At 29.3% G+C, this 10,993-nt stretch overlaps 1 protein-coding gene across 1 annotated transcript; it reads right to left on the bottom strand.

The window, feature by feature from the left end:
* Window positions 1–8,469: 8,469 nt before the first annotated feature.
* On the bottom strand, window positions 8,470–10,422 carry LOC106343782 (auxin-responsive protein IAA26). The gene is made up of 5 exons (XM_013783088.1): window positions 9,885–10,422; window positions 9,378–9,643; window positions 9,154–9,286; window positions 8,898–8,965; window positions 8,470–8,813 (listed from the first exon to the last, which is right to left on the bottom strand). Exons 1-5 carry the CDS (start codon window positions 10,187–10,189, stop codon window positions 8,779–8,781), a joined length of 807 nt encoding a protein of 268 aa, XP_013638542.1. The 5' UTR covers window positions 10,190–10,422; the 3' UTR covers window positions 8,470–8,778.
* Between the last annotated feature and the right edge of the window lie 571 nt (window positions 10,423–10,993).

Here is a 10,993-nt window from a genome sequence, read left to right as displayed (position 1 = left end):
TACCACGATCAGGCTTTGGAACGAAGCTCGTACCTCCTCCAAACTGTAACTACAAGACGTATAGTAGTTTCGTCCCAAGCATCATTAGATAATGTGACTTTTAAATTTTGTAGTTTTTTTTTTGCAGTTGAGTGATCGTTAGAAACCAACATTTGCAATCAGTCATCTATCATCTCTAAATGAACGCAATATAAATTCAATCTTCTCTTCTCACTCGCATCACTGACAAATCTATTCGAAATTGCATATTGGAACAACTTCTTCGCTATACGTTGTTCAGCTCAATAACATTCACCTAATCTAGCATCCGATCTTTTTTATTTCCTTACAAAATCTTGTTTCATCGTTTTGGTTAGTTGTAAACAACTTTTTTTTTGTTAATCAACAATTTCTTTAAAATACACACGTTCAAAGTCGAACATGCATGATAAATCAATCCAAGTTACCAGCAGACGTAATAATGAACAACTAACCAATACCCTTGTCTGAAACACTGCATTACAACATGGGTTGAATTGGATCGTTCTGAACATTAATGTTGCAAATTCATATTAATAGACGTGAGCTTCAAGCTCCATATTTATGCCAATATATACTTTACAAGAACCTCTCTAGATCAACATCCTAGTTAACAAGAAAATACTTGAAATTTTACTTTATATATAAATATTTACCTTTTGTTTTAATTTCTTTCTTTTGCCTGACTTAACCCTGTGTGCCATAGGACCCCTTTTATGACATTGGCACTCTTTTAAGTTATCTTTTTCAGGCCATCTTTCAAGAACCTCTGCTTCTGCTGCTTCTTCCTCTTCCTTACCAAATCCAATACATTCAGTTTGTCTCTTGCTTCGTTCTGAAGAAGTAGATACAACAACAAGAAGGCATAGGTTTTGCTCATAAACTTCCCTAGCTCTTGATCGCTTAGATTTACAACACTATCCTTCGTTAACCATATTTCTACTTATAAATAAATATACAGACACATAAAGAAGGAGCATAGAGAAAAATTATTAATGTTTTAACTGATGAAGGGAATACGTCTTAACCTATAATATGCCAAATGATGTTTCTAGAAGCACTCGATTGCTTGGAGACCATTTACTCACAGAAACATTTTTCATATAACTCAATGATTAGACGTATACAATATGAGCACACACAAGCAATCCGATAGGTCCATCACAACGCGAAAGAGTTATCTTTTACTCTCTTTCTCCGTATAATTTTTGCAGTTTACGTATTTACACATTAGGGTTTAGTTTAGGCCAATATCGAAGTTCTTTTAATATATTCACTTCTAGAAACAAAGAAGATATATATTTTTCTGATTTGTTTCATTTGACTCGTGAGTGTCAAGAAGAACACTTCTCATTGTCTTATTGATTATAGCATTAATAGTGGTAAATGGCCGTCGTTGGCCGTGGATCTCGAGCAAAGCAAGGATGGGAATCTTTCGGGTTTCTCTGAGCTTTAGATTTTTTTCCCTTCCATTATATTTTTTTTGTTCTTTCCTAGTATCTGCAGTGGTATCTTCCATTATATTTTTGTTTTTCTTTAAAATTACAAAATATTAACAGCTAATTACTCATTACTTTTATTTTTTTTTAATCTCAAAACCGTTAAAAACTTTACATGTGGAATGAAGTCTCTTCAACTTTGTTTGTTCATCTCTTTGTAAAGAAACGATTAGCAATATTTGTAGACTCTCTGTCTTCTTTTTCCAATTTTTCTATTATATATTAATCTAGAGAATATGGTGGAGAAACCACCAATGTGGATGCCTTTAGCGATAAGCTTAATCTATTTTCAAGCATCACTGTTTCCAACCAGAGATTTATGTTCGGGTTCTCTTTTTGGGATGTTTAAAATTAATACATAATTAAAATGAATATTAATAGTGGTATGTTTCACACATTTTAATAAAAACTTATATTCCAATCGAACAAAATTACAAAAGATTTTCGAATAGTAAAATCAAGAACTACTGTCTATACTCCCTTGTTGGAAGACTGATCTCCGTGTCTGTGTTTTTTTTGTTTTGGCTTTTTGCTGTTGTATGATTTTGTATTGTCCAAAGATGTAAGATAAATATATCAACCTTTTCATACAACGACCGTGTTATATGCAATAAATAATATTCTATCCAATTTTATTCACATTCCAGGTTTTCTAATTTGGATTGTTTACTATCCAGAGAAATCGTCGGTTCCATTGATTTTTTTTCACACATACTTGCATCATTCCGCTGCGTTTTTCGTATACACGTTTTTAGAAGGGAAAAATAAAGATTTGACACTATAGTATAAAGGGGTAGTTAAGTGGGATAGACACTGGTAAGGATTCAACCTTCAGTTTCATTATTAATGAGAAACAAATAATACATATTCAACAGTTATGGGCGCCTCCACTTGATGAATTCTTTATATATTGGAGAATCTTGTCTCCTAGTCACAAAACCCATGATCACTGCCTTTGAGTTCCCATTCTTACTTAATACTCTCTTGTTTTTTTTTTTTGCTAAAATTAATACTCTCTTGTTTCATGTTGTTTTAACTAACTAATATTATATAATCGCGAGTAAAAATCAAAACTATATAATGCCAAATTTTATACATCAATCCATCTGACCAATATCGACGACAAAGTTAATAATTAATTGGGATCATGATGTGTATTGAAACGTTTGTTGCGCTTATAGTTAGAGAGATGGTGCAAAAAAGATGTTACATTATTGTAGATGAAATACATCGAAGAAATCTTTTACCGCTTTTCTCAAATGTGGGTCAAATCTTCCTACTGTCTTTCAAAATATATTCGTTAGTGTTCTCTATGTTTAAAGATTATGTCGGAGAAAGTTTCCGTTGCACTTTTTCAAAAAAAAAAGGAAAAAAGTTTCCATTGTATATACAGCGTTTTAGGTGTTACAGATAGGAGATGCATTAATATTTTATAAACATTGTAAAATAATGATTTTCTATATGCTATCAACTTGCCTAGTGGTTCAACTTTCCCCTTATAGATTTTAATTTTTGACTAAGAGAATCACAGAAGAGACTATTCATTGATGCCAAAAAAAAAAAAAGATTCAGGTAATTTAAGCGCGGGTTTGTTTTTTTCATTTATTGATCGAAAAATGATTTACAAACTACTATTATTTTTGTTTCGAACCATAACAATTGGGTTTTTAGGTTTTTATCATTTGTTTTTTTTTTCTTTACAAAATATGGTATTTGTTCGAAATATGGTAGTTGTTCTATAATAATGTTTGAGTTTTAAAATTTGTTTTCATATCCGACCTAGATTCATGGTTTAACCTATAGACCCGATACATTGTATATAATCCGGTTCGGATTTAATGAAAAAATCGCTAATTAAAAATCCGATATAACCCGGTAAAAACCCAAAAACCCACTATTAACCTTCAATCTGATACCATTGATCTGATAAAACATAAAATATTTGATAGTATTTTTAAAAAAAAATTGACTAAATTACTCATATATTTTTTAATATTACATAAATTAGTGATTCCTTAGAATTTGATGAAATTTTATTACATTATCTAAATAAAAAAATGATAATATATTAGGATGACTAGAGCTAATATATTAGGATGACTTAAAACATATTAAAATGATAACGCAAAATTTTAGGATGACTCAAAACATATTAACAAATGAAAAGAAAATATTAACCAACTGTTATAATTTAGTTATTTAGTAAATTTATATATATTCATGAGACTGTAGAACATTATCGTTATATTAATTTACGTAATTTGGAATCAGACACTTTAGTTTATTTTATATTTCATTTTAAGCACAATATATCTTAAGTTATACATAATCTTCCTCAAAATATATGTACATATCTAAAACAGTAACCAGTGTAAATGAAAATAAGAAACTTAATCATAATTTTAATATATTTAAAATAAAAGAAAATATTATAGTTGAATTCAGTATTCTATAGTTTGTTAAAAATGTCATTTAGTATTGCAGAAAGATTAATGTATTAAGATAAGCTAACGCATAACCTAATTGAAGTAACTCACTATTAACCTTTAATCTGATACCATTGATCCGATAAAACACAAAATATTTGATAGTATTTTTTAAAAAAAATTATTAAATTACTCATATATTTTTTAATATTACATAAATTAGTGATTCCTTAGAATTTGATGAAATTTTATTATATTATCCAAATAAAAAAATGATAATATAAAAAAACTTATTGATATGACAATATTAGTTTATTTTCGTTACTAATAACCTATTATAAGTTTGTGTTTTTATTTTAGATTTAAAATTTTGATTTTAATATAATTTTAAAAATATTCTTGAACACTCGTAATTATCATATCAATATTATGTATAAAATGACATTATATATGAAAATGATATTCAAATATGTATATGATATATGGTGTAGGATATATGATTTTGGTTTGTATTGAAAATATGTATAATATTCAAATGATCTATTTTGAATATTGATACGTATATTTAAGAAAATAATATTTTCATGTTTCTTAATTTATTTATAGTTCATAATATATTTATACTTATATTAAATTTAAAGTTAGTATATCTTTTAAATATATATAGGTCCATTATTTATAGATCAATTTAGGTGTATTTTTAGGCCCAAAACCAAAAAAGTTAAATACCGTTAATGAATTTTATTAATTCTTTATAAAGATAAGAGTATTTTTGAAAAACTGTAATTTTTATCAAGGGAACGATTACTAAAGATTTGGTTTAAAAAATTTAAATGAGTGTGTGGTTGTTTGGTGAGTGTGCCGACCATTTAAAAGTGAAACGGCAAACAGTCTGACAAAGAAACTCCAAAACGATACTCATTACATGCCTATCGACACACACACACACACACACACACATTAAAGAGATTCAGTGATGAAACTAAACCAATAGTACTGAACCAATTATTTGACTACTATTATCAACAATCTAAAATCTGGAGACTATAGACAATTTAATAAGAGTTTATATAATTTATTTTTTTGCAAATTTGAGAGCCTATATAATGTAATTACAAAAAAATCGGGAGTCATAAGCCAATACTTCATTACCATATACTCAGGATTGGTCTTAATTACCACTCTACTAGGCTAAGATCCGCGTTTTGCGCCTAATAAACATTATATATAACCATTAAATTTATTTCTATAAAAAATGCTAAAGTATTTTGTTCAATTATATATAACTAACTCATAAAAATAAAGAAATTGATAAAACATTTACATTTTTTCTCTAATTTTACAATTAGTTACAATAAATCATTATTTGTAATATCATTTGTGTTATTTGGTAATTTGTATTAATTAGTTTTAGAGTTACCTTTTAATTTTAGATCTGATTAAAATAATAACTAATAAATGTTAATAACCAATCAAATTATAACTATTTTTTAAAACCTAACCTGTTAGGGTATGACTGGTTCAAACGCAGAGGTTGCGGTTGCGGGAGTTTGCGGATGCGGGTGGTTGCGGTTTCTAGTGGTTTTAAGAGATTTGTACGACTGGTTATGCGGTTAGAATTGGTGCGTTTGCGGAATACTTATAACTGGTTAAGTACCAGATACAGTAGCGGTTAAATAATAAATTAACAATATTTACATTTTATTTAATTATAAAATATCAAAAATCATAATATTATAATAAATATGAAAATTATATTTAGAAAGTTATAGTTTATTTTACAAAAAATTATAGAAAATATTTTTATTTTAAAATATTATAATAGTAATTAAAATATAATAGATATATTTTAGTATTTTTATAATTCCAATTTTAAAATTTTATCGAATATTTTTATTTTTGTATTTATATGTTTTTTTTAAAAAGAAAAAAAATTATCCTCCCGCAACCGCAAATGTTAGCTGGAACCAGCTTTTGATTTTACGAGGTTCGGAACGGTTTGAAGCGATTTGTAGCGGTTTGTATGATTGTTTCGAAACACTGTCAACCGCTACCAACCGCAAAATCTGCGTTTGCGGGTGGTAGCAGGAAAACCAGTCAGACCCTTAAAGACACATAATCAAAAATCAATTAAGTGGTTTCTCAATTATTATATAGTAGGATTTATCTCTTTAAAACTAATGATAAATTTGGTTAAGGTAAACATAAAAACATGTATTAGGAAAATTGTAGTTTAAGAAATTTTTCTCATATTTTTTTCCAAATCACACTTTCTCACTCATTTTTTTTAATTTAATGTTTAACATAAAACTCAAATAGGTTAAGTAAACAAATATTTCCTTAAATTATCTCTGATCCTCACACTATTTTATCAAACACTAACTCATTCTACCAAATGTTTTTAATTAAAACTAATCATAGTTTACATATCTTTTAAAATTATTGTTTTAATTTATTTTAAATTAAATTAAAACATACCTATATTAATTAAACCTATAAGAAAAAATAATATTTTAACTTTTAAATAACCAAATGTCGTTATTTTAGGCATATATACTTAATATTAATGTAAGATCCAATATTATATGAAATAAACTGTTTTTATATTAATAGATGAATTAAATAAACTTTTTCTTGATTAATATACGTTTAAATAACTTACCATATAATTTTATGTTTTAAAATATAAAAATATTTTCATCATTCCTAGCAGTGATAACGCATATATGATATCACATTGTCATTAGAAAATGACTAGAATTTTTTAGAATTATATATTTGACTGTTTTGCATTCATTTGAGATATTTTTATATTATATATATAGTGAAAGAGTGAATTTAATTAATATTATTAAGTTTAGATTAATTAGTTTTCTAAAATCTATGATTTATTTTATTCACTACTAATGTAAACATAATAAAAACTGTTTATATAATTGTTTCTATAGTATCATATATATTTATATGTATCTTATCAATTTATATAATGTAATCTAGATATTTAATTATTTCTATAAACAAATTATGTTAGTTCATATATATTTAAGATGCTTAATTGTATGTTTGGAAATATATATTAGATTAAGTAATTATATGAATAGTTTCCTTTTAAAAAATTTAATTAAATAAATGAAAAATGAAAAATCATCAACTAATCAAATTATAACAATTAATTGTAGAGCTTTTCTATGAGCGATACATCAGCCCAAATTACTAAACTGACTTTTCGATTAATATATAGGAAGATAAAAATATCATATCAGTATTGTATTTAGAGATATGCGTAAACATGGTGGTTTTAGGGTTTTTAATATTGATTCACACAAATCACTAAAAGCCTTAAAAACGATATAATCCTTAATTCGTTTCTGTTTTGTTTAACGTTCTAAAAGTACTTCCGGAGTTTCTGTTTTGTTTAGCGTTCTAAAACGACATAACATGTGTTTTAAGTTCGATTTCTACGCTTCTTTTCGTAGCATCACAATCATGGACATATTATCAAATGACCAATTCCTTTATTTGAAATAGAGTAATAAGTCCATAATTGCTTTGAGTTAGGCATGTCTCAACGAAAATGACTATTCTAGTTCAATGTTTCTATCATATTTGGTTTTCATTTCCCCCCAAAATCCCCCATGTTAAATTAGAAAATTAAATTCTATATAGGTCCTCAACCCGATGAAAAGAAAAAAACATCTCTTGCTAATTTGGATAGTTTTTGGTGGGTTTCAATGTGTACATGCTCCTGCATATGGTTAATGTCAAGCTAGAATAGCTTTTGACCTAAAATCAATTGGTGATAAATGGAGTGGTTTATCTATTTTATATATTACTAAAAATCTTTTCTAACTACTAATGTGAGACACTTTGTGTTTAATACGCTCCCTCGAGATGATGGCTCTTTGAACGTCAATCTCAGAATGCTCGGCAAGGATCGATGAGCCAACTTTGGACCAGATCGATGTAGATCGGGTTGGACTGAATGGATCGGGGTCTGATATTATGTTAGGTTAGATGTGCTTCCAAACTAAAATCAATTGGTGATAAATAGAGTGGTTCATCTATCTTATATATTACTAAAATCTCTTCCAACTACCGATATGAGACACTTTGTGTCTAATAGTTAAACAACAACATAGACACGGCGAGATATTCGAATACTTTTTTGCTACTAAAAGATTAGAAGGTTTTCTACTACTCTGTTATAAGTAACTTGGTTGTGCTCAAAGTTCTATCTCGAAGTCGAAGCTGTACTTAATTTAAATGATTCCTACGTCGGCCAGTTTTTTACTTAAAAGTTAAACGAAAACAATATGCTAAATTAAACAATTTCCCTTTGCGAATTGTGATGTTTCAGTCTGTCCACCGAGACACGGCCGAATGGTGATAGATAATGCGATAGAATGTATAACAAAATATATGGTAGCCACCAAAATTATCGATATAGACTGATCATTCTGAAAAATCTTTTTTTTGAGTTTTCAACTTTTAATCTTATGTACAGACTCAAATTTAAAAAAAAAACAGAAGATAAATAATGGAATTTTATTCTCAGCCTTTTACATTATTAAAGGAGCTATGTAGACATGATATGATCATTATGTTCCAAGTATCTTCCTAAAAGCATTTCTTAAACTAAATGCTTTTTACACACACATCGCTTCTATAATCTCATAGTTGAGTGTCTTAAAGACATGGGAAGATTATATCAAGATCAGATCAAATGTCTCTCTGAACAAAGCCAATGATCATCTTTTATATATAACAAAAACCTGATGTACAAATTAAAAAACTGTGAGACCCTTCGACGCAGACAGAAGTTCCTGAAAGCCACTTCAGTTCCTCATTTTCTCTTGCTTACTGCATCCAACTGCAAATACAGATGAAAACTATTCCAGTTATGACTATAAAACATATTAACGTAAAGCTAACACATACGAACATAGAAGCTTACATTTCAAGGCAGATGAAATCTCAGAGCTTTTAATCACACGCAGTCTCTTCACAGATGAAATGAACATTCTATGTTTAAAGCACATATATAAGACTAGTTAATATCCATTCTTTCCATAAAGAATAATCCATTTGAGAAAGAAAAATAACACTAACAAAAAGTAATACTGTATACTTTTTGTTTTTATATGATTTAAGAATATGATTCTGCAAAACACTGAATCAGATTCAGAGAAAAAAGGAGAAAAGATTCTTACTGCCAAGGAACATCCCCAACAAGCATCTTGTCTCCTTCATTGTCTTCATACGTTAAAGTAAATTCTCCTTTACCATTCAATAAACCAATGATCGGTTTCTCCTCTCCTTCACCACCAGAGGCATCTCTTTGAGCTAAAACAAACAACATAAACAAAACACACTCAATAAAACAAGAATCATTCTCTAAAGAATACTAATAAAACAAAACACACTGAGTTTTAACCTGCGAGTAGACCTCTGAAGAGTTTGTCAACGGCAAAAGAGAGCTGTTCGTAGGTACTGTAAGCATTGAGATCGACTTTTCTACCTATTGGAACACTATCCATGTTGATCTTTACAAACATTCCTTCCCTCTTAGGTTCGACTTGCTTCTCTCCCTCACCACTCTTGTTGATTTGATCGTTTCCGAGCTTTGAAGAGCTTGAGCTCGCTAGATTCTTTCTGAACGAACGAACCGGAGGCCATCCCACCACTGGCCCAGGAGCAGTCCTTTTTACCATACATTAAAAACAAATATATGTTAACACCATACCAAGAAACAGAGCAAAACAGAGTAAAGCAGAGTAAAACAGAGCAAAGCAGACAGTAAATATTGTAAATTTTAACATGTGAGGGTAAAAAAAAGAAAGAAAAAAAACAGGGAATTCAGGTGATGGGTCCCTAGTGTCTAGAGAATATGCTCTGTCAAAGTAAGAAAAGTTTTAACAGTGTAGGAAAGAAAAGGAGATACCTTTTATGAGAGATGTGAGGAGGAGCATACGTGGTTTTGTTGGAAGGAGAGAAATGGTTTCCACTGAGATTGAAGATAGGTTTGTCTTCAGCTTCCTTCTTGATGTTGTTTCTTGTATCTAAGTTCTTCTTCTTCTTCATAGCTGAATGATCTTCTTCATCACCACCGGGTGGTGCAAGCCTTAGCTCAAGTTTCTTTTCTTGATCTGAGTTGTTCTTCTCTTCATCATGGTACCATTTTCTTTCTTGAGGAATCAAATCAAGGAGCTTAGGACATGTTTCTCTGCTTCTTGGACAACCTTCCATTGTTTTTTTTTTTGGGTTACAACGCAAGAAGAGTCCTTATCTCGCTTATAAAACTTTGCTTACAAGGGGAGACGTATGACAGAGATTCTTCACCAAACACTACGAGACCTTTTAAATGAAAAATACCTAAGAAAACCCTAAGATAGAAACAGTCTCACAAAACCGAGAGCGAGAGAGAGAGAGAGAGAGATGTAATGAAGATATGGTAAGACAAGTGGTGGGTTTTATACAAGTGGTGCTCTTCTTTCTCTCTCTCGTGCACGCTTTGGTGGGTTCTCTCTCATACACACCCTTTTTTTCAATTTGTTCTCTCTCTAGATTCTGAAAGGGATCTCCAACAATACTTAGGTTCACCCCCGTGGTGAATGGTTAAATTCACCACAGTGTTCATAACCAATCAAAATACCATGTATTAGTAGTTAAAAAAAACAATAAAAATAAAAATAAAATAGCTGAAAAAAAACAACACCGCCATTAATTAACGCCGTCTAAAAACTTAAACTCTAAAACCATAAATCATAAATCTGAAACACTAAACCATAAATATCAATCCTAAAATCTAAACCCTAAATCTTAAACCTTAAACTCAAACTCTAAACAATAAACCTTAAATCCTAAAATCTAAACCCTAAACCCAAAACTCTAAACCATAAACCCTAAAATCTAAACCCTAAATCCTAAACCCTAAACTCAAATCCTAAACTTTAAACCCAAAACTTCAAATCCTAAACCCTAAACTCTGAATCCTAAACCCTAAACCCAAACCTCTAAACCGTAAACCTTAACCTTATTAACTAGCAGATG

The sequence above is a fragment of the Brassica oleracea genome, chromosome C5, assembly GCF_000695525.1.
Source record: "Brassica oleracea var. oleracea cultivar TO1000 chromosome C5, BOL, whole genome shotgun sequence".
Classification (NCBI taxonomy): Eukaryota; Viridiplantae; Streptophyta; class Magnoliopsida; order Brassicales; family Brassicaceae; genus Brassica; species Brassica oleracea.
This window is presented reverse-complemented; position numbering and strand designations above follow the sequence as displayed.